This window comes from Lynx canadensis, chromosome F2 (assembly GCF_007474595.2).
Source record: "Lynx canadensis isolate LIC74 chromosome F2, mLynCan4.pri.v2, whole genome shotgun sequence".
Classification (NCBI taxonomy): Eukaryota; Metazoa; Chordata; class Mammalia; order Carnivora; family Felidae; genus Lynx; species Lynx canadensis.
The window spans coordinates 75024493-75048219 of NC_044320.2; the positions used below are offsets into that span (position 1 = coordinate 75024493).

The 23727-nt window shown below is 45.9% G+C and overlaps 1 protein-coding gene across 7 annotated transcripts in view; it reads right to left on the reverse strand.

The window, feature by feature from the left end:
* LYN (LYN proto-oncogene, Src family tyrosine kinase) overlaps window positions 1–23727 on the reverse strand; it is a 124668-nt gene that overhangs the window by 54363 nt on the left and 46578 nt on the right. For 2 of the 7 annotated variants that reach the window (XM_030304318.1, XM_030304320.1), the window contains exons 2-8: window positions 11279–11415; window positions 8000–8045; window positions 6411–6516; window positions 4495–4593; window positions 4025–4128; window positions 3335–3484; window positions 2341–2493 (exon numbers count right to left, since the gene is read on the reverse strand). In XM_030304318.1, the coding sequence (XP_030160178.1) occupies window positions 2341–2493; window positions 3335–3484; window positions 4025–4128; window positions 4495–4593; window positions 6411–6516; window positions 8000–8045; window positions 11279–11410 (790 nt within the window). In that variant the 5' untranslated portion in view covers window positions 11411–11415. Of the gene's footprint in view, window positions 1–2340; window positions 2494–3334; window positions 3485–4024; window positions 4129–4494; window positions 4594–6410; window positions 6517–7999; window positions 8046–11278; window positions 11416–12241; window positions 12247–15521; window positions 15534–23727 lie in introns of those variants that run through there. The other 5 variants (XM_030304323.1, XM_030304321.1, XM_030304324.1 and 2 more) reach the window with 5 other exon arrangements.

Consider the following 23727-nt stretch of genomic DNA (forward strand, 5'->3'; position numbering starts at 1 on the left):
ATGGAAGCCAGTCACAGAAGGGCAAATATTGTACAATTCCACTTCCATGAGGTACCTAGACTAGTCAGATTCATAGAGACAGAGTAGAATGGTGGTCGCAAGTGTCTGGGGGCAGGAGAAATGGGGATTGACTACTAATGGGTACAGCGCTTCCTTTTAGGGTGGTGAAAATATTTTGGAACTCGATAGAGGAGGTGGTTGCACATCGATGTGAATGTAGTAAATGTCACTGAACATTGTTCACTTTAAGATGATTGATTTTATGTTACATAGATTTTTACCTCCATAAAAAAGAGAAGAGCAGAAGAGAAAGGGGGAATTTGATATTATGACTTGAGCCACAGAGTAGGAGTAAGAAGAGGCCACATCTGCAGCCAACACTCACACCCAGGAATCTGATGACTGGGATGGAAATGGCATGTCCAATATGAACTACTGACTGGTTCTGAAATATGACAACCAAGATGGAGAATTATAATTTACCCGAATTCCATAGTATGTTCACAGACTTCCAGTGCAGTAAGAATTCATCATATGCTGGGTCAGTATCTACTATATTTATTAATTGTTTTTCACTTTTTAAAATTTATTTTTGATTTTAGTTTACATCCAAATTAGTTAGCATACAGTGCAACAATGGTTTCAGGAGTAGATTCCTTAATGCCCCTTACCCATTTAGCCCATCCCCCCCTTCCACAACCCCTCCTGTAACCCTCTGCTTGTTCTCCATATTTAAGAGTCTCTTCTGTTTTGTCCCCCTCCCTGTTTTTATGTCATTTTCGCTTCCCTTCCCTTACGTTCATCTATTCTGTGTCTTAAAGTCCTCATATGAGTGAAGTCATATGGTATTTGTCTTTCTCTAATTTCACACAGCATAACACCCTCCAGTTCCATCCACAAACTTGCAACGTCTGCCATATTTAAAACATGCTTCAACTAAAGCAGCACCAGCAGGATCTCGTAGGCAATACTCTGATCCCAGGGGCCAAGATTTTAGAGGAGAAACCTCTCCCCCTCACAGACCCCTGGGTGGGCAAGTGAAATGTCTATATAGCTACAGCAGGCTGAAAGAGTCTCTAGTTTCTGCCCGGCTGGGACTGCACAGTATTAAAAGCTGCTACCCCTTGTTCTCTCTAGAAATCATAGCTGCTTTCACTCACAGAAAGCTGGCACAGAAAAAGTGACCCAATAAGATGTGTATGACCTCACATGTTATCCTTAACAAGAGTAACTGCATTTTCAGTTAGAACCTTGAGGGGAACATGAACTTTTTTAAAAAAAAAGGTCTTAAAAATTCTATCACAAAAGAGAAAGCAATTCACATTCAATGTAAAAACTTTAGAAAAGACAGACGGGGGTGGGGGAAAAATCCCCTGGAGAAGCCACTGCTATAATTTTGGTGTACTTCTTGTCAGCCTGAGAAGGCAGGAGTTAACGGTAAGGAATGATTCATTAATGGTGGTGCTTTGAACATCTTTAGAAACTTCCTTGGTGAGAAACTGAAGTAAGTGTGATGTGTCCTATTACGGCCACTAGTAAGGATGATCCTAACCCTGAAGGTAATTTTTCCTGTCCTGCACTTAAGACATGTGTCCTGAGAATCCAGTCATGAGAGAAGCACGAACAAGTAGAACAATCAGGAGAATGACCCGCTGCCCTCTTCCTTACGAAGGTTCATTCCAAAATTTTTGTCAATGTTTAGTTTTGAGAGACAGAGCACTAGTGGGGGAGGGGCAGAGAGAGAGGCAGACACAGCATCCGAAGCAGGCTCCAGGCTCTGAGCCATCAGCACAGAGCCTGATGCGGGGCTCGAACTCGTGAACTGCGGGATCATGACCTGAGCCGAAGTCGGACACCTAACCGACTGAGCCACCCAAGTGCCCTTAAACATTTATTCTAAAAGAGAGTTACTGAGGTGGGGGTGGGTGGGAGTGAAATAGACAAAAGGGAGTAGGAGGTACAAACCTCCAGTTATGAATATTGTAATAATGCCGTATGGCGACAGGTGGTTGACTAAACTTCTCATGGTGGGCAGAGCAGAACACAGAGAATTGCTGAATCGCTTATTTTCGTGCACCAGAAACGAATATAATGTTGACTGTCAACCGTAATTCAACTAAAATTTAAAAATATATATTAAACATTTTTTAAAAAAGAAGAGAGAGAATTACAAGGAAGAGAGTCGAAACAGATTTGCAGGCCAGTTCTTGTTGCCAGGTGGGCAGAGCCAAACAAAAGCAAGGATGCTTCCGGCGCGGTTTAGTGTTTGGCTGAGAAAACGCGTCAAAATTAGCTTGGGCCCTTATTTCCCTGGTCGCCTCCCCCAGAGGCGCAACTCACCCATCCAGACTTCCCCGAACTGCCCGGCACCGAGCCTTTTCACCAACTTGATGGACTCCCGTGGGATCTCCCAGGCGTCTTTGTCCCATGGCTTCTGCGGTTTGGGACTAATACACGCCTTCTCCAGTCTTCTGCACAAGCCATCTGACTGCTCTGATTTGAAAGAACACAAATTCAAAGAGGTTATGCAACGTCCCACTTTGTATTTCACCGACATCTAAGAAGAAATTTCGACTGCTAGCGCGATCGCTTTCGGACTGACGTAGTCTACGGACCTAAAATGTCGTGCGGGTATCTTTTGTGTCCTCATGACTTTTGAAATTCTTACATGAGAGACCATTTGACACGCGCCTTGACTTTATCGATTAGTACGGTTTGCAAACCTCCAGTGTAGGTTGCGTCAGAGTGGGTTGCAGAAATAAACAGTACCCACGGCCGCCCACCACAACCGACTTCAACCACACAGGGAATGAACCCGGAGGCCGCCCATGGGTTTGGCTTAACAGGGCTGAGAGCCGGCACTGGAGACAGAGGACCACTGACTTGCCACTTCTAAATATTTTCTTGTCACTCTCCTTTGTTTTCCTTCACCCAGCATGCGCATTACCTTATTACCTTTACCACATATACACACGTGTCTACAAAGACACGTATCTGTGAATCTGCATTCCGATTCCAAATATTTAAAGATGTGTTGTAAAAATATGCACTACGTGGAAAAAAATATTCATTTTGCTCTTCACCATTCTGGGACATTAACTGTGAAACGGCATGGACAAGGTGGGAAGGGCTAGGATGATTATTCACTAGGATCAAATCTGACTTTAAATGCGGATTTAATTATAGATGAATTTAGAATCAATTATAGAGTATGATCCTCCAACTTCTTCCAAGAGACGTACGATGTAGAAGAATTTTAGTGTAAAAAAGTGTCTGAAACCCTGCATCTCATAATCATCTGTTTTGCCTTGTCTGACCGTCGGCTTTTACTTACTTTGGTAATGCTTAATCATGTCACTGATACAAGGGAAAGTGATTCGTGGAGAGATGTAATAACCCCCATTGTCCAGACTTCTAATTTTGTAGTGCTTAATAACATCACCATGCACAGGGTCATAATCTCTGACAGAAAGAGAGAAGCTTCCTGTGAGGGAAAAACACAAGTAAAGATCATGCTTATATTTTAGAAGATCTGCCTTATGCAACACTATAGTACGCATTTTGCCATAAAATATGCAAAATGTAAATTAAGTATGGATAGAGTGCATAATTTTTAAAGTCCTATAAACAAGCCCGCTTGACACATGAGGCTAGTATTTTGTTTGCTATGAAACCTACCAACATGCCCTTTTCCTTCCTCGCAATAGGTTTTTATGATTTCGCTGAATTGAAAAGTTACTTTGATCTTCTTTCTCTGAAGACTTCAAGATTTACTCTAAATAATAACATAAGAGGCCCAGCAAACATAAAGTGTGGTAAGAAATGGCCATAATTGGGCTGCTTCCTATGTTACTTTTCGTAGTAAAACTAATCATTTGAGTCATTTGTTACCAAACTATAAAACTTTCACTACCAGAACGTAATATATCTTTCTTTAAAAAAAAAAAAAAAAAGAATTCCAGACTAGTTTCTAAGAGTGATCTGTTCAGTAGTGATTTATCGGAGGATTTAAACCACTTCCTACCTTTTAACGTTTCACTTTCTCTGATAAGAAAAGCCCCAGCACTGTTCCCGGGCGCAAGAAGCTGCCTTTCGGCGTCTTTCCTGGTTATGTCCTTGAAAAACCACCTGAGAAGACATTGTGACATTTCATGAGTATTATGCTCCAGGGAAGGAAAAAGATAACCAATCGGGGGGGGGGGGGCTGGGTGGCTCAGTCGATTAAGCGTCTGACTCTCGATTTCAGCTCAGGTCACGGTCTCGCGAGTTTGTGAGTTCAAGCCCCGCATCGGGCTCCTCGCACTGATCGTGGGGAGCCTGCTTGGAATTCCCTCTCTCTCCCTCTCTCTCTCTCTCTCTGCCCCTCCTGCACATGCTCTCTCTCTCAAAATAAAGTTAAAAACTTAAAAAAAGAAAAAGAAAAAGATAAGGAATAAACATGACGGCCAATGTAACAAACAAATCACCCAAGATGACAACGTGTAAAGGACTCACTCTTCCGTTTCCAAGGTGTTGACTTTGGCTACGTAGTTGCTGGGGATGAAACCTTCTCTCTTCGTTGAAAGGGATTTAGCTTTCCACCATTCTCCATGTCTGGAATGGAAACACATCGAGAAGTGTTCGTGTCCAATGAGTCAAGAACTGCACTTGTCTTAAGGTGTTTGTTTTGGGGGGCGAGGGAGAGTGAGATGATCCCTGGAACCCCAGAAGCCAGTGGGAAATTCACTCATTTTGCTGAAATACAAATATGTTTAGAGATGAAAGCAGGGGCAAACAGTCTCGCAACTGGGTCACCGTGCTCAGTGCTGTGCAAACAAGAGTTGGTAGAAATGGCTCCCATCGGGCAGAAGCAACATTTGCGGCTTCCACCCGGGACATCTAAGAAATGCTTTAGGACCCTTACAGAGGGGGAGTCAAGGGACTAATGAACCATAGTTCCTAGGTTATAAACTCCTTCGTCAAAATATGGAAACGCTAATTTCCATAGACAGATGCCGTGGAAAGAAATAGAAAACCATAAAATAGGGGCGTCCGGGTGGCTCAGTTCATTGAGCGTCTGACTTTGTTCGACTCAGGTCATGATCTTGCCGTACGTGGGTTCGAGCCCCACGTCGGACTCCGCGCTGGCAGTGTGGAGCCTGCTCGAGATTCTGTCTCTTTCCCTTTCTCTGCCCCTCCACCTCCTCCTTTTCTCTCTCAAAATAAGATATATATTCTCTCTCAAAAATATATATATTCAGGGCACCTGGGTGGCTCAGAGGGTTAAGCATCCGACTTCGGCTCAGGTCACGATCCCACAGTACGTGGGTTCCAGCCCCGCATTGGGCTCTGTGCTGACAGCTCGGAGCCTGGAGCTGCTTCGGATTCTGTGTCTCCCTCTCTCTCTGCCCCTCCCCTGTTTGCACTCTGTCTCTCTCAAAAATAAATAAACATTTAAAAAAAAAAAAAAGGAAAGGAAAACCATAAAATAAATGATTCCAAGCAGGCAGCCTCGCCCCCATGTTCTTGGCCTCCACACGGAGGCAAGGAGGAGGCTGGGGTCAGGGAAGGAGGCAGAATGGATGGGTCCCCACGAGCCTCAACTATGATCGGCTTCCAATTCCCGCACGCAGTCGGGCTCCATGCCCAGAAGACGTGAACGACAACCACAGTGACACCGCGCTGCTGCCTGTGGTACGCCCGTGCCGTATTTACACGCACGTTAATTCTCACATCACCCCCAAGACCGAGGTACCGCCATTCCCATTTCATAAGTGAAGAAACCAAGAGATCACACAGTCGTCACGAGGCAGAGCCGGGATTGCAACCAGTAAGTGACAGCTGCTCGTAACCACTTAGCCCCTTGTACTTACTACGGGGTCTCCCTCCTCCAACGTGGTTGGTGGGCCAAGGGGACAACGTACGCCAGATCAGCGGGAAATACCTAGGAAATCTGTATCCTCAGTTCCGAGCCCCTGGGGTCTGAGTCACGGGTCTGTGAGTCAGCACAGAGAGGTCAAGGACATGATGATGCCTAAGTGTCTTCCCACGAGGGCTACAACTGCCGAGCAGGGGCGTTTCCAAAACGCTGCTTCAACAGTGTCCTTAGAACTCAAACCAAGCTGGACCCATAAGCCCAGTCTGGATTTGGGCAACATCACGAAACAAACATGGCATTAGAATAACGTGCCAGTTCCACGCAGACCCAAAGTTGTTAAGGTGACACAGATGGATAAAGAAAGAAACCAGCGTCTGGATTCAAAGGGACGCCTGGAGAGTGTTCACAGCCACACGTGAGAGGAAAGCTCCTGTGGCCTTCCTCCTTCCATTCCCAAGGCCCTGCTGGCGAGCAAGGAGGCGGGAAGCCAAATGAGGGGTCGGGCCTCGGTGGCCCAAGGGACAGCAGGCACAGCGTGCGAGGGCGTACTCACTCCTCCAGGACTTTCATCTTCTCTCCTTTCTTGAACGACAGGTCGTCTGGATGGATGCCATCGTAGGGGTACAAGGCTACCACAATGTCTCCTTGCTCCTCTGGATCTAAAACCGAAGACCGGGAAGGAAGACATTCAAGAATGAATCAGTGGAAACGTTCTAGTGAGTCCCTGTCAGGCACAAAGGAGTCCTGCCCAGGGGGACGCACAGCCCACATGCTCTACGGTAAGCAACGTATTATACGCACCGGATACATTATCGGTCATCGCCGATCGTACAGGCCCGCGACTATATTTAATTCCAACTCTGTACTTAAGAGATTATTCAGCCGCGTTCATGGCGGCATGACGCACAAAAACTAAAAGGAGGAAACAATCCAAACGTTCAGTGACAAACGAATGGATAAACAAAATGTGGTGAGTGCGTACCACAGAATATTACTCAGCCTTAAAACGGAGGACAATTCTGGGGCGCCTGCGTGGCTCAGGTGGTTGTGTCTGACTCTTGATTTCAGCTCAGGTCACGATCTCAAGGTTTGTGAGTTTGAGCCCTGCGTCGGGTTCTGTGCTGACAGTGTGGGGCCTGCTTGGGATTCCCTCTCTCCTCCCCTCTCTCTCTCTGGCCCTCCTCCCCCTCCCCCACTCTCTCCCTCAAAATGAAACGCTTTTTTTTAATGGAAGAAAATTCTGACACAAGCTACAGCATGGATGAACCCTGAAGACGTCATGAGAAGTGAACGAAGTCAGACACGAAAGGACAAACACTTTACGATCCCATTTATTTGGGGTACCTAGAGTAGTCAGATTCAGAGGGACAGAAAGTAGAATGGGGGCTGTCGGGGGCAGAGGGGAGTAGGGGAAGGGAGCTAGTGTGTAACCTGGACAGAGTTTCAGTTTGGGGAGACGAAGAAGTTCTGGACACGGATGGTGGTGACGGCTGCACAATAACGCGAACGTACTTATTTCCACTAAACTGTATGCTTAAAAATGGCCACCGTGAGGGGCGCCTGGGTGGCTCAGTCGGTTGAGCGGCCGACTTCAACTCAGGTCATGATCTCGCAGTCCGTGAGTTCGAGCCCCGCGTCGGGCTCTGGGCTGATGGCTCAGAGCCTGGAGCCTGCTTCCGATTCTGTGTCTCCCTCTCTCTCTGCCCCTCCCCCGTTCGTGCTCTGTCTCTCTCTGTCTCAAAAATAAATAAACTTAAAAAAAATTAAAAAAAAAAATGGCCACCGTGAGGGGCGCCTGGGTGGCTCAGTCAGTTGAGCGTCCGACTTCAGCTCAGGTCACGATCTCGTGGTCCGTGAGTTCGAGCCCCACGTCGGGCTCTGGGCTGACAGCTCAGAGCCTGGAGCCTGCTTCCGATTCTGTGTCTCCCTCTCTCTCTGCCCCTCCCCCGTCCATGCTCTGTCTCTGTCTCAAAAATAAACAAAAAATGTTAAAAAAAAAACATTTAAAAAAAATGGCCACCGTGATAACTTTTATGTCGCGTGTGTTTTTCTACAACAAAAACAAAGAAAAACACTCAAGCTGACTACCTTACAGAGCCTGCAACAGTGAAGAAAAGAAGCCATGTTGCTATGAAGACGTACCTTTGGTTTGAAACCTCTGTCCTGGTAAAAGCTGAGATTCTGGAACCTAGGAGAGAACATTTGTTAGGAAGAGGATTCTGACGTTTAGCTTTTCTTTCTCCCGCGTTCACGTTGTACGTTCTCTCGTTTTTCTGACGGTAGCACGTGAGGTTTAGGACTTGCAATTTAGTAAGGCGGAGGGAAGAGGAGAACAGAGAAAAACTTCTGCATAACTGCGTCCTGACGTACACAGCTCGGTGGAAGGACTCTCCCCTCACAGTCTCTCCATCTCTCCAGCTCTCACAGTCTCTCCATCTCTCCACAGACTCTCCATCAAGGTCACTTGCCTGCGATGGCAGGAAGCGACCAGGGCTCGAAGCGGGGGCTGCTAGATGCTAACCCGATCATCATTCTCCCTCTTATTTGGTAACAGGACCCTAATACTGTGTGCGATGGCAATTTGCCCAGCCAAGTGGCTATGCTTCTGACTCTCTGACATTCTATGCAGATGGGGGGGGAGGAGAGGAGGTCTGTAAGCAAACTGGTTGCGGGGGTGCTTTGGGCCGGCTCCCCCTCTCCCTTGCGCTCTTTCTGCCTAGAAACAGGTGGAGGCTGGAGTCTCAGCTTGGAAATCAGACACCAGGGAGAGCAGAGCAGAAGACGGTGGGCGGGGGTGGGGGGGGGTAGGTAGCCGGGGTCCCTGCTGGCTTTGTGGGATTGCCACTCTGGCCAGGACTGCTGATCTCCGTGTTTCCCAGACTTGTGTAGAAAACTGGTCAGGGGTCTGTCCCTAGGAGCTGAGAACGGGTCCTAACAGATCCAGACTTCCTAAGGCTGACCCTGGTTCTGTCATGGGGACGGCTGGCATCTTTTGTTATTTCTGCTGGGGGGTGAATTATCAGGGTCTCTGGGACAAAAGCCACCTCAATTACTTTTTAAATCAAATCCCTTTTTCTCTCAGTGACCACGGAGAGGATGGTAAGACCTCCGGGGCCCCTTTTAAGGAAAGTACTGTCGGAGGCCTAGACCCGCAAACCATGCCACTTTTCTCTTTGATTAAAGTGACTTAATGGAATGGGACTGAAATGGCGTGCACTGAAATTCAAATTTCTGACGAAAACTAGCCCATAAAATCTCCAGTTAGGAGGTTGGGGGCGGGCTGTAGAGGAGAGAGGACACGCTACATTTCCCGGTAGCAGAAAATCATGGGTCCATACTATCCTTGAAGACTTATTTTAAGAAGTTCTAGACTGATTTTTTAATCACTGGATTTGCATAATTACGACGCATGATCAATTATAAATGATGTAGAGGAAATAATTAGAAGACGAGAGACTAAATCACTTTGAAAGCAGCAAGCTGATTTTCAAGTATCAGTGAGTCCTTAATTTACAAAGGTTTCAGTAGCCTGTTCATAAGAGCAAAACACATACACGGTGCAGTCGCCTTAACTCTTTCTCTTTAAAGGGTCTCTTCCTCGGGGTGTTGTTGAAGTCCATCACTTCTGCCTGTCTCATCACGGATCCTCTGGCATCAAAACAAGGCGTGCATTTTTGGCACACCTGGCTGCGGCTGGGAGTGTTATCTATGGCCATGGGATAAGGCCAAGCTAACAGCCTTGTGAGACAAAGGCATCTGTGACCACAGAAGGCACAGACTAAAATGCAGAATCCATGACAGAGGGGCAGGGTTGCAACCATTTTTTTTTTTACTACTTCTGCTTTCCACCTCAACGTTTCACCTGCTTCACATTAAGTAAGAGGCAACATGGTAAGTTCATACTATTTGGCTTTGTGCTTTCTGAATAAAGGGCATCTTCGATCACCAGTTCAGAAGAAAACTTGGGTTTAAAGCGTGAAAAATGCATTGCATGTGATACCAGAAAAAGCCAGATTCTTTCTCTGAGATCTTCCCCTCCCCTCCCGCCCGCCCCTATTTTCTCCATCTTTTTTTTTTTAATTTTTTTACTTTTTAAAATTTACATCCAAATTAGTTAGCATATAGTGTCTCTGAGATCTTTTAAGTCTCTAATAAGAAAACTACTTGTGACTCCCAATTCTCTCAATCGTTTTATTTCCCATTAATCATGTTTATATAATACGATTCTACATCTATGCTTATGTAATATTTTTAAATATAGTTACATGTATTTATAATGACGAAATTATTAAAGCCATATCCTTATACACTTTGAGTTTCTATATAAGCGTAATGTTCACTTCTCTGTCTAGAATCATGTGCGGTAATTAATAGCGATAATATATTCACTCTTTATCTCCATTTATTTTTACGGAGGCCAACAGTGATGTCTCAATTTCAACAGTGGCAGGAGATTTTGACATACGTAACAATACGTAACTTTGCCTTGGCAACAATAACAGACTTCTGTAATGCCAAGGCGTTATGTTTAAAACAGGTCAGACTAGAGCCGCTATGGAAGTTCTTAATAAAGGCATTGGGGCTAATAAACTGCTTCCGGCTTAAATGCTTAGAAATTCCATTATATAGACAGATAGATCAACAGGTATAGGTATCTATATGTATATCTATAGACCTATCTACCTACCTATACATATCTATATGTAGATGGAAAGGACAGTAGGCCTGAAATAAAGTTCATTTGAAGCACTAACTACCCAAAGCTCTGTTCCTCTTTTCCATCAAGTCAGATACAGTATTAGGTCCTCCTTTGCCCAGCATTTCCCAACTGCATCGAATAGCATGTCACTCATAAAAGATATCCGTGCAAGGTCAGGGGGCAGAATTAGTTGTGTGTTTTTTTTTAAATCTTTTAATTCTCTACAAAAAGTCCTGACAGCTTCAGAATCGGCACTGTTTGGAATTAACTGAAGAATGACAAGATGTGGGATAAAATATGACACGCCGAAGGGCCTATTCGCACTTCTTCCAGCTTCTGGCTTGCATCCAGAATTTCCTTCTGCTTCCAGACCCCTGCACTAATCTCACTATCTACCCTAAGTCATACAGGTCCAGAGAGATGGGCAGATTCATCTTTATGCATAAAGAGCTGGTCTTTGCACCAGTTTCATGAAAAGTGATTTTCTTTTCACAGGAGAAGGTGACCAACGGCCCCTTTTTTCGGACAGGAAGGAGCCTGGTTATCTCTAAAATGTTTACAAACTCTTTAAAGGATTAAGTTACAAGGCATATCGAATGTTGTTGGAGGCCCAAGTAATGGATTTGATTTTCTGCATGCACAGGTTACGGACTCGGTGTTTAAATTACGCAGCCATGCTTTGATCCTGCTGTGGGAACGCTCCCCTGAGACTATCTACTTACTGGCCTTTGCTGTTTATTGGACGTTGGATCTCTCACATAAATAGTTCGGTCAGTATTACGTACTGGTTGAGGCTTCAAATCTACTCCATCGCCATTCAGATTGTCTTTCCTTTTTGATTTTATACATCCCATATTTCCTGTTGGAATATAAAAGCAATGACAGGGTTTTACCATTCTAGAACTGGCGTTAGGCTCCCAAACATCTCCATTGACAGAGGCTAGAAAGAGTATGTTTTTATGCTTTATTATAGATGACGAACTCAAATGTGCTTCACATACCCATTTGCTGGTTCATTCATTCATTCATTCAACAGCTATTGCTCGAGCAGGAATTTTACGTCAGCAAGACATCATTCCCGCTCTAGAGACGCTCGTATTCTTGCGGCGGGGACGTGTGAATCAAAGCTACAGTACAACGGGACGAGTCCATGACGGAGGATGCAACTAACTAGGACCTAGGGAAGGGCACCTAACTCAGGCAGGTGGAGAAAGAGGGAGTCAGCGGGAAACATCCTGAAGGAAATGCTCGGTGAGTCAGAATGGGAGCCACACGGCAAAGCCACACGGCAAAGTCAGTAAAGGGATTCCAGGAAGAAAGAACTTCAATGCAAACTACTGACCCTGAGACAACATGGCCCCTTTGGGGAACTAGTTCATCTCACCCCTTCGGGGAAGAGGTTCAAGCTGATCCCTTCAGAAAACTAGTTCTACGATGAGAAAGCTTTTCGCCAAGGAGCAGGTAGGGAAGGCCACGGGCTGGGATGGAAAGGGAGGCACGCCTTGGGTGCAACGTCGGGGAGTTGTTGGGCTTACTTTGTCATTTCACAAGGACATAACGTGCAAGGCAAAGTCAGGGACTTGGGGCCTCAAAGGCAAGCATGAAGAAGACCTAGAAGGCAGAGAGCCTGGGGGCAACTGAATGTGGCTTCGGGCCTGGGAAAATGGCGGGCGGGGGGCCTTCACCAAGACCGGAAATGCAGGAGGAGAGATGATGCCCGGAGGAAGATCCAAACGATCAGATCCAGTAGGCTTCCCAGGAAGGTAGGTGAGTGTGGAAACCAGGCGAGACGGCGGAGCTAGAGGCATGAATGATGGTATCAGCCAGGCATGACTGCGTACTACTTTGGAGGAAGAACCACAGACAGCAGGGGTTGTGCCTGACCAGAGCACGAGGACATAACCATGCTTCCGAATGCTGAACTCTTCTACTCGTTTATCTGGTTAATACTGGGATATATAGAGCACCACACAAAGCACTCTGGGGACTAAAGAGAGGATTCTGAAAACTATAATCAGAGACACATTCTGCCTACAGCATAGCCTCATGGTCCGATCTATACACTAAAAACAATCTGTTATGAGCTCTGTCAGAAGGCCCCATAGGGCAGTGGGTCCCAAACCTAAACGAACACCAGGATCGTCAAACTCAAGAGACCAGATTCCCGGGACACGTTCCAGGAAATTCCACTGGGGCCAGTGGAGGAGGGTACCCAGCGGGGGAGGGGGGTGCATCTGTGGAATTCGGAAGCACTGCCATTTTGGGGACCACTGCCTACAACAGCAGAGGAGGGGGAGATGATTCAGAGCTTGGGGGAGAGGTGCTGGGAATCGGGAAATAACTCCCAGAGGAAGAACTGTTCCAAGAAGTCTCAAGATCTCTGGATTATCACCCACAGGGCACGTGGCCACAGCTGATCTCTGCACCTTGTCCCGCAGGCTCCCAGTTGGCCCGCACCCCTCAACTTGTTTATCATCGCACTAGTGAGATATGAAGCCTCTAAAGGCTCAGTCACACCTCTTTCTGAAACTAGCAAGCACAGTTCCCAAAATAAAGGGGAAGCAAGTATTTCTTTGATTCAAAACAGCACCCCCCCTTTTTTTTATATGCTCAAGTTTCTGAAATGGAGAAGGGTTTTGAAGTGGATCTGTAAATGAGCGAGATGGGTTTTAGGGTAAACAGGCAAGTTCTTTTTTCACCAGTCCCAACCCCCACCCCCTCCAAAATGCTGTTTTCACTGATCGTCCGTTAAAACGAGGGAATGTGGTCCTGGAGAAGGCCTCTCAGCACCCACCGCCGAGCACACGGGCAACACCAAGGGGAGGCCCTGGAGGGTCCCCCCAACCCCCCCGCCCAGCTCCCCCTCGCAAAGACCGCACCCCTCCCCAACCCTCCGGGCTGCAGGTGCTCCTGAGACCCGGCTGGCTGCCCCACTCCAGCAGGTGCTCTGTATCTTGGTGTCTGTTTCTCCCTCTGTGTGTGTGTGTGTGTGTGTGTGTGTGTGTGTGTCTCTCTCTCTCTCCCTCTTTCCCTCTCAATGTCTCTCTGCCTCTGCATCTCTGTCTCTCTCTCTCTCCCACCGTCTCCAGAGCTAACCCCAATGCTACCTGCCAAGCCTGGTCGTCACTAAGGACCCTATTGAAAAGATCCCCCGTCTACCCATTCCACTGCACAGGCTTTACACTCTTCTCTTTTCTAATTGTGACCGACATCCCATTACATATTGATCAACTTGTGGTCAGCGCCCACCAGGCTCAAGGCTGCTGGGGAAGCTCCCAGCCTGTTTCTTCCCAGCAGTATTCCCAGCGGCTACGCAGTGCCTATGCGGGGCAGGTGCTCAGGGAACACGCCCCCGAGAATGACCGGGTGGGGCGGCTCTGGCTGTGTACACGCTCATCATCCCGACCCTCTTGCAAAAGGTGAACAAGAGAAAGGAGAGGAAACCCACCTCCGTCGGTTTCAGAGGCAGGTATCTCTAGAACGGACTTGTAGTTTGCAAGAAATACAGAGGTTAGAGGAACGAAATGATCAGACAGGTCCACAGTCAGGTCCAACTCCATGTCTGGACACACTGAAGAGTGCACAGGGTAGGGGGGTGGGGACGAGGCGGTTACACATTAAAAGACTAGAGACACATAACGGGTGAACCCTGTGTGGATCCTGGATGGGGGTGGGGACAGACGAGGACACAGGGTGGGATAACCGGGGAAATCTGAATGTGTCTGAACATGATGTTAGGGAACTGCTAGGTTTCGTGGGTGATGAGATAATAGCTCTCTGATCGTGCGGCATGAGGCCGAGTCTTAGGAGACGCATACAGGTGTGCAGGGGAGGGTGGCTCATGGTGTCACAAGTTACAACGCTTTGCCCAGTACAAAGACAAGGGGGGGCGGGGAGGCAAATACGGCAAAACGTTCAAAAATCAGAGAACCCAGGTGAGGACGTTCTTTCATTTTTTTTTTCCCTGTGGCTTTGTTAGATTCAAAATTAAAAGTTAGAGGAGGCGGAGAAAATAAGAGGATGTTATGAACAACTTTATGAAAAAGAAGTCGTACAAAATGTTAGAAACCCCGGCAGAGAGAGAGAGAGAGACTCAGCGGGAACAAGGAGAGAGAAGACAGCTGGTGTGGAGTGGGGGCGTCTGGGAGCCAGACCTCTCCGGGGTCTGGACAAAGAGGTGATGACGACTGCCCATGGGCAGTGGCCCCACGAAGGAAGAGAGAAGGATGGAAACAGAAAGCAGGTGGATGTGTAAACGGTGGCAACGGTTCACAGATGATCATCTCTTCATGTTCATTTCATAATTTCCCCTCCCCCCCCCCGTCACCATGGATAACTGATAACACACAAGGGCTGTTGATGACAACAATTACGACACTGCTCCCCGTGGGGTTACCGTCCTCGGCGGCTCAGGCTGAGCTGGCCTCTGCCGACGGTCCACCCGACAGGGAGTTGTAGTTCATCACCGTCCAGCGAGAAAGCTCAGAGAGCTGCTTGTGGTGACACGGGGATGAACTCAGACCTGGTCCTGCAATTCCTCATGCTGTGGGAAGGTTCCAGAAAAGTAGAAAATCCAACGTACCCCCAACAAAAACTAAGGTGGTTACACGTTTGCAAGTGATACGAGCTACACTCTACCATGATGCACACTTCAGCATTTATTTCATTTATTTTTATCTGAGGGAGGCAGAACGGGAGGGGGGGGAGGGGAGGAGAAAGAGAGAGAGAATGAGATTGAGAATCCCAAGCAGTCTCTGCGCTCAGTGTGGAGCCCGATGCAGGGCTGGGTCCCACAACCCGGGGATCATGACCTGAGCTAAAAGCAAGTGTCAGGGGCTCAACCGACTGAGCCACCCAGGCGCCCCCACACTCTAGAATTTTTTTTTAAATCTTTATAATTTTTTGGGCATCCCAGGGACTCCCTGAAGAAACCCTATGACGCAGGTATTACTGACCCCACTTTACAGAAGAGCACACTGAGGCCCAGAGAGGCGGTCATGACCAGTCCAAAGCCACAGCACTGCTGAACCCTAGCGCTGGGCCTCGCGCACAGGCTTAGCTGAAAGTCCAGACGATGGTGGCTTTGAAACTTGTGTCTTACCTACTTCGGCAATGATGCCGAAGGAAGAGATCATTGCTTCTCTTGCAGAAGGACTTGAAATGCTTTTCCCAAAACAGACAATGAGGAGTTTAATAAAACGAAAGCAGAAGAGCCGAGCCAAGGAAAAGAGGAAAATGGGGATGTGGTAACATGGCGGGCACCAGATTTGCTATCGCAGGTTTCCTGGCAGGAAGAACAGGGGTGCAGGGCGAGTGACGGCGCTTTCACGAAGGCAAGAGGAAGTAGGGGCGGGCCCGTCACAGGAGGGCAAGGCCCCCCCCCGCAGATGCTAAGGTTTCTTATGATGAACTTTACGTGAAGTGCTACGGATGATGTAGTTCGCAAGGCCTTCAATTTTTTAGCAGTAAGTGAAGACGCATTTCATACGTGGGGATTTTCGGTCAATAATGATAAAGACTGAGGGGCACCCGGGTGGCTCATCGGTCGGGCGTCCAACTTCAGCTCAGGTCATGATCTCACAGTTGGTGAGCTCGAGCCCCGCGTCGGGCTCTGTGCTCACAGCTCAGAGCCTGCTTCGGATCCTCTGTCTACCTGTCTCCCGCCCCTCCCCGACTCCCTCTTTCAAAAATAAACATCAAAAAAAAAATCATGACAATAACCAAGATTTGACATGCAGATACAGCCATGGGATCTTTATCACATAAGCTGGACTACATGGTCTAAAATAGACACAAACATCTGGGCAACTACTTGCTCACAAGGGGTCATCTGCCAACACGCCCAGGAAACGGGAGGTGGTTAACTTTTCTTTCCAGAAATTTCTTTCACTGGAACAAATATCCTTTCGGGTGGCTTATCCTCCTTTAAGGGCCTTAGAATACAAACATCCCTTGGGGTGGCTTATCCTCAGTTAAGGGCCTTAGAATACTAAAATCGTTTTTAAGAGAAGATTTAAGAAAAGACTAAGTATGAGTCTTCATTTACTACCCTGCTGCCTCTGGTCAGATCAAATAATGCCTTACCGTTATCCACGCGCTTGCTAAAAAAGCAACCATCTGCTTGGAATTCTACTTCCGGGGACGGATTTCTTTTTCTCCCCCTCCAGTTTTACTGAAGTATAACTGACATAGGACATGGTGTAATTTAAGGCATACGACGTTAATGATTTTGTACACCGTGTATCGTGAAATGATTCCCACAATAAGGTTAGTTAACACCTCAATCACTTCACGGGGTTGTCAGGGGTTATTTTCATGGTAAGAACTTTAGAGGAACTGTTCTTGAGATACACAAGGTCGTTCACGTGAACGTTATGTACATCATATAGAGAGACAATCTACATGTCAGTAGGGGAGAGTTCATTAAGTTGGGATAAACTGACATATTCTGAGAGTAGAAGGAGTTAAAAAGAGAGATTTGTAGAATTCGGGCATTCTTGACCATCGGTCATTACTGATTGAAAAAACACACAGAGACATAGGGACACACACATATCCATATGGAAGCATATCCATCTATCCACAGAAAAAGAAGACAGACCCATCACCGTGTTGGTTAGGTTCTGAAGTCCATTGTAAGGGGCAAGATCCCATACAGAAATTTCCTCTTCAACATTCCTAAAGAGGACACCACAACTTATAAGATATTTTGGAGTGAGGACTGTAGCGTTGGGTTGCTGAACTCAAATCCTGGGTCCATCGATTATTAGCTGTGTGATCTTGGGCGAGTTGCCAAACCTCTCTGTGCCTCAGGAGCCTTCTGAAAACTGGAGATAATCTTACCTGGCTCATTGCGCTGTTATGATGCTCAAATGAATGAAGTCAGTCAATGTTTGTAAAGTGCTTACAAGTATGCTGAAAACGGCACACCGGAAGAGCTATAGACGTGTTTGTTAAGCACATAGATAAATGCGGTCTAAACGCTAGTTTCCCTCCAGCGCAGCAAGGGAAACACTGTCGCCGATGAGAAACAGAGGCACAGCCTCTACCCCACCCCGAAGAGGGAACGGTAGGAGCCCGTCGCCACCTCACCCTCGGGGTGGCACCAGGCCACCTGGCCCATCCAAATGGCCATTTTCTTCCTTACTCCGTCCCTCCCCTCTTTGGGGTGGGTGCCTTCCATGCCGGGTCAACTCTGCCGTATGCTTGGGTATGGGATGATGAGCAGAATGTGAGTGCATATGCATTACCCTGTGATTAAAGACGGGGAGAGAAGCTGGGGAGTGGAAGAGGTTCCTGAGTTTGCATTTAACATGCATTTTGGGTAATATCTTGGCCTCTGTCACAGATTTCCCAAGTTTAAAAGGTACTACGGTGGCGCCTGGGTGGCTCAGTCGGCGAAGCATCCGACTTCAGCTCAGGTCATGATCCTGCGGTTCGTGAGTTCGAGCCCTGCTCCGGACTCTGGACTCTCTCTTCCTCTCTCTCTCTCTGCCCCTTGCTCACTCGTGCTCTCTCTCTCAAAAATAAATAACATTTTAAAAATATATAAAAAAGTAAAGGTATTACACCCCATATATTATATTTCAACCTATATTTTTCAAGTCCGTACAAATCACTTCCTTGACTGCTACATAAAAGTTTTGAAATCACTCATTTCTCATATTATCAGAGCCTAAAGATGTATCAAGTAGGAAACTGGAAGCCATTTCCCCCTGTGTAATCTGAACCCGTATTTTAACGGCAAGTTAAAATCCTAGATCTTAAAATTTAAAAACAAGGTTACTAGAATTTAACCCCCCAGAACCTGCATTTCCAGCCTTTATAAAATGCTACAAAGAAACTGTGTTGGTATCCCATTTTGTTTTTATTATGATTTGTAAATTTTCTGTCTTTACTCCATCAGCCAAAAAGAAAGTAAATTGTCTTTTTTTTTTTTTTTTTAACTCACCACTACTTCTCCCAACCGACTGCTTTAATTTGCATGGAGTTTTCCCAGCAATAAGCCAATTACTCATCCAAAGGCTCATCAGGAGCTCCAGAACCTTCCTCCGATTACCGACCTCCTGTCTAACCTTGCAATATCCAGAGTCATTCTGGAGTTACCAGACATGTGTATGTGGGAAGGGAGGAGCAGCGAAGAATATGCAATTACCTACTTTGTGCCCAGCATTGCCCCGAAGAGGAAAGCAAAGCCCAGAGGTGAACCCGTGCGAGGTTATCAAAGGTCTTAGGTACAAACGAACTTGGTCCATCGGCTTCGAAGCCACACTTCTTGACCCACCCAAGGCTTTACTGCCTCCCCATACTGTGAGTTTCATCTCTGAATTAGTGAGCTTAGAAAAACAAGAAAAAGGAACCCCCAACGACATAGGGAGAATAATCCCCCCCAAAAGACCTTCAACATTTAATAAAAAAGAAGGGGGGAGTCTGGGTGGCTCAGTCCGTTAAGCACGGCTCAAGTCATGACCTCACGGTTCACGAGTGGGAGCCCCCCATTGGGCTCTGCGGTGACAGCACAGAGCCTGCTTTGGGATTCTCTCTCCCTCTCTCTCTCCTGCTCGTGCTCTCTAGCTCTCAAAAATAGATAAACGTTAAAAAAAACAAAAAAAAAAAAACCCAAATAGTGATCTTGAACTTCCAAAGTAGGCTGGGTTTGGTTCAAGGGTCATTCCCAGGAATTTATCCCTAAATAACGTCTTCCATGCCTCGTGCTTACATTCCAGAACCAGCTATTTAACTCAAGCATTGCTTTGTCTGCCCAAATAGAAGCCTTCTTGACACCCTTTGATTGTTTTCCTTCTTAGTGTACTTTCAAGAATGAGACTCCGGAGATGTTTTTAGAGAGGCAAGGTCGATGGAGGGGTTCCAACAACCTATCAGAGAGAAAGTGTCTCAGTGGTAGCCTCAGGACAACAGAGGAGGAGAAAGCTCCAGAACTAAACTCCATAATCAACTCCATCAGTTCCTACTTAAGTAGTTTTCTTTTGCCAACGTTCCTAAATTCCTTTTGAGAAAGATAGAATTGAAAAAGATGTAGCCAGACTCTCTTAGACAACTAAGATTTCTCTCCTCTGTAGGCCGTGGTAATCATTTTCAAATGTTCTCGGTATTTTCCCCTGGATGAAATCGCCCAGAAAGCCATACTGACACAGTTAGTAAGCTGATAACCAGGGCCACCCGGGTCCAGACCCTGGTTTCGACCAGCCTCGAATACGAGGTCCTGAAGGTTGAGGGGCAATTAAGTCAATGTCGTTTTGGTATTGGGTAGTCCTGGCTCCTAGGTTTCCTCTGGGTTCCGTAAATCTAAGCAAATCCTTGACAACGCGGGTCACAGGACTGCTCTGTGGTGTGGGTGTCACCTCTGGTCTGTGACTAAAGGGGGGATCCCCGTAGAAGGGAGCGGGGTGCTTTACAAGAAGTACTTCTTGAGTCATAAAATGTGACAGAGAGCCTGAAGGAGCATTAGAAAGAGTAAGAATGGGATAGAACCCCCATTCTAAATAAAAGGGGGCCACGCCCACCCACTTTTATTATTAAGGGCCAACTGGGAAAGGGGGGTGGGGCGGGAAGTTGCTTTAAGTACATTTAGTAGTTGTAGGTCTACACCCCCAGATCCAACCTGGGGGAGACTGTACATCTGACAGAGGGTCTGTCTCTCTCTTTGCTTACAGGATGAGGCACGACGGAAGGCTATCTGGAGGCTCCCCTCACTCAGAAGCCTTTTGAAGGGACAGGGGCTCTGGGAGATCCCGCCGTGATCCGTTCGCTCTGGAGGGGCTGTTCGGGTTAACGCTCCACACAGTCAGCAGTGCCCATCATATGGCAGCAGACACACAAAGGACGTGGAGAGAACCCGTGGCTTTCTTCCCTCCCCAAGTAGCACAACAGAAACCCTGTACCTACGTAGGTACCACCTAAGAAGGGAGGAGGAGAAACCCAAAGAGCGAAACTCCCATCTTGAAGCGGTGGCGACATGATGGAAAAAAGACTAAGCTGGGAAAACTTCAAACCCTGTTGGCAAACTTAAGGCTGTTTGCTGACCTGCTGTTATTCAGAGGGATGAGGAGCGAGGGTTGAAGACCGTGAAGCCTTCTTTCCTCTGTTTTTGCACGGCCGAGGTGCAGTGTGGCCATTCTGCAAGCTTGCTACCCACAGGAGGCAGGGGCATTCTGGAATGCATTCGTGATGATGGTTTTAGAACCTTGCGAAGCTACTAGAAACCACCGAACTGTGTGTCTTAAAAGGGTGAAGTTATGGCATGTGAATTGTGTCGACAACGAATTAATTTCAAAATATGCTTCCTTGACTCCCCCCAAGAGATGGATATAGGGCAGTACGGCTGGCTTCCCCTTCGTGCCATTTTATGTTTTTGTGATCGAAATCTGAGACATTTTAATTTACCTTATGTTTGCCAATGTCTCCATCTGGTTTGAAAGCTTGTTTTTATTATGTGCTGTAGGACGCAGAGCAGCAGGGAGATCCAGGTATCATGCAGTTAGCTACAACGTAAATGTGTAGCATAAACAACAGGAAGCCCATCCTGAAATATTCTGAAATAACGATGCATAAAAAGAGCAAGTCGGCTGCGTTTATCAGAACCTTAATAAACCAGTACAGTTTTAGTCGCCGCATTTACCGGAGTGAGTCCAGAAAAGACCATGAAAGAATTAGGTGAGGGTTCAAATACCTGAACATTTGGAATCTGGAGAAGTTCAAGGGTAATTTGACTCTGGCGGGAAGACCGCAGAAGATAATGACAGGTACAGGAAACTAGGAACTGGGGAGCAGAGTTGCTGGGTCCAGCCTTGACAGTCCTGTAATTACGGACAAAACCACTTTTCTTCTCTGGGCTCTAATTTCTTCACCATAAAATGAAACCATGTGGCTTGGCATGAGAGTCAATGATACTATTTTTAACTTGACAATACATATTAAAGTCTCTTAAAATGTGTGCGCTTCTTGGGGTGCCTGGGTGGCTCAGTCAGTCAAGTGTCCTACTTCAGCTCGGGTCATGATCTCGCGGTGCCTGAGTTCAAGCCCTGTGTCAGGCTCTGTGCCGACAGCTCAGAGCCTGGAGCCTGCTTCACATTCTGTCTCTGTTTCTCGGCCCCTCCCCTGCTCACGCACTCTCTAATCTAAATAAACACACACACACAAATGTGGGCACTTCTTAACATTCCATTCAGCAATACATTGTTTCTAAGAAAATAACTGGTTACTTACACAAAGCTCTGTAGAAAAGGATATTTTCTTTATAAAGAAAGGGGACTGTGTGTAAATACCACACGATCAGAAATATACTCGAAATACAAAACTATAGGTCACTCTCAAAGTTTATTACACCTATAGCCAGTTCTCTGAAAAATTACAAAATGATCAATTTACCAACATTTGTACATTTTAACTAGGTTTATGTAATTTTATACTAGAGGGATGGTTTTACCAGCTTAAGTTTACAACTGTGTATTATTAGTTGAAGTGGTTTTAATAGCTTAAGGGTATAACAATTGTTATTGAATGTAATTGTTTTAAAAGCTTTTGAAAGTTCCTATGATGCCTTTTAAGGAAAGTTCTATTTTTAAAAACAGGATTGTTTTTAAACAGTTCTATTTTAAAAAACAGGATCTTCTTAGGACTATATTAATATTAGTTGGTAATAAGTAGGTAATAAGTGGTTTAATTTTTTTTTAAAGGGGGGGGAGGGGCAGAGGAAGAGAGAAAATCCCAAGCAGGTTCCATGCTCAGTGCAGAGCCCGATGCTGGACTCGATCCCACAACTCTGGGATCATGACCTGAGCCAAAATCAAGAGTTGGGTGCTTCACCAGATATATATATTCTATATATATTCAAATATATATGTAATATGTAATATGTAATAAAGTGGGCTTTATTACAGCATGCACAAAAATAAACTCAAAATGGATTAAAGACCTAAATGTAAGACTTGAAACCTACAAACTTCCAAAAGAAAACAAAGGCAATCAACTCTTGGACATCAGCCTTAGCAATAGTTTTCTGTCTTTCCAGGCAAGGGAAACAAAAGCAAAAATAAACAATTGAAACTACAAAAAACTAAAAAGTTTTTGCACAGTGAAAGAGATCATCAATAAAATGAAAAGGCAGGGCACCTGGGTCACTCAGTCGGTAGAGCGCCCGACTTCGGCTCAGGTCATGATCTCAGAGTTCGTGAGTTCGAGCCCCACACGTTGGGCTCCGTGCTGACAGCTCAGAACCTGGAGCCTGTTTTAGATTCTGTGTCTCCCTCTCTCTCTGCCCCTCCCCTGTTTGTGCACTCACTCTCTCTCTCAAAATTAATATTAAAAACAGTTTTTTTTAGTAAAATGAAAAGGCAACTTATTGCATGGGAAAGGTATTTGCAAATGATATATCCAATGAGGGGTTAATATCCAATATGAAGAATATGAACATAAATATATTAATATAAAGAACTCCTACAACTCAAACAGTCTGATCAAAAAATGGGCTGGGGCTCTGAATAGACATTTTTCCAAAGACATCCAGATGGCCAACAGACACGAAAAGATGCTCAACATCACTCATCATCAGGGAAATGCAAATCAAAACCCCAATGAGACACAACCTTATACCAGTCAGAATGGCTAAAATAAAAAAAGACAAGAAAAGCAAGTGCTGGCAAGGATGTGGAAAAATAGGAACCCCGTGCATTGTGGGTGGGAATGTAAGTTTGTGACAGCCACTATGAAGAACAGTATGGGGTTTCCTCCAAAAAATCAAAAACGGCGATAACCTATAATCCAGCAATTCCACTTCTGGATATTTACCTGCAGAAAATGAAAACACTAACTCAAAACTTTATACGCACCCCTATGTTTATTGCATCATTATTTATAATAGCTAAGATATGGAAGCAACCTATGTGTCCGTCAGTTGATGAATGGATAAAGAAGTGGCACACACACACACACACACACACACAGGACTATTACTTACCCATAAAAAAAGAGTAAGATCTTGCCATTCACAATGGCATAGATGGACCTAACAGGTATTATGTTAAGTGAAATAAGTCAGAGAAAGACAAATATCTCACAATTTCACTTATACCTGGAATCTAAAAACCAAAGCAAATGAATGAACAGATACAGATTCATAAATACGGAAAAGTGGTCGTTATCAGAGGAGGGG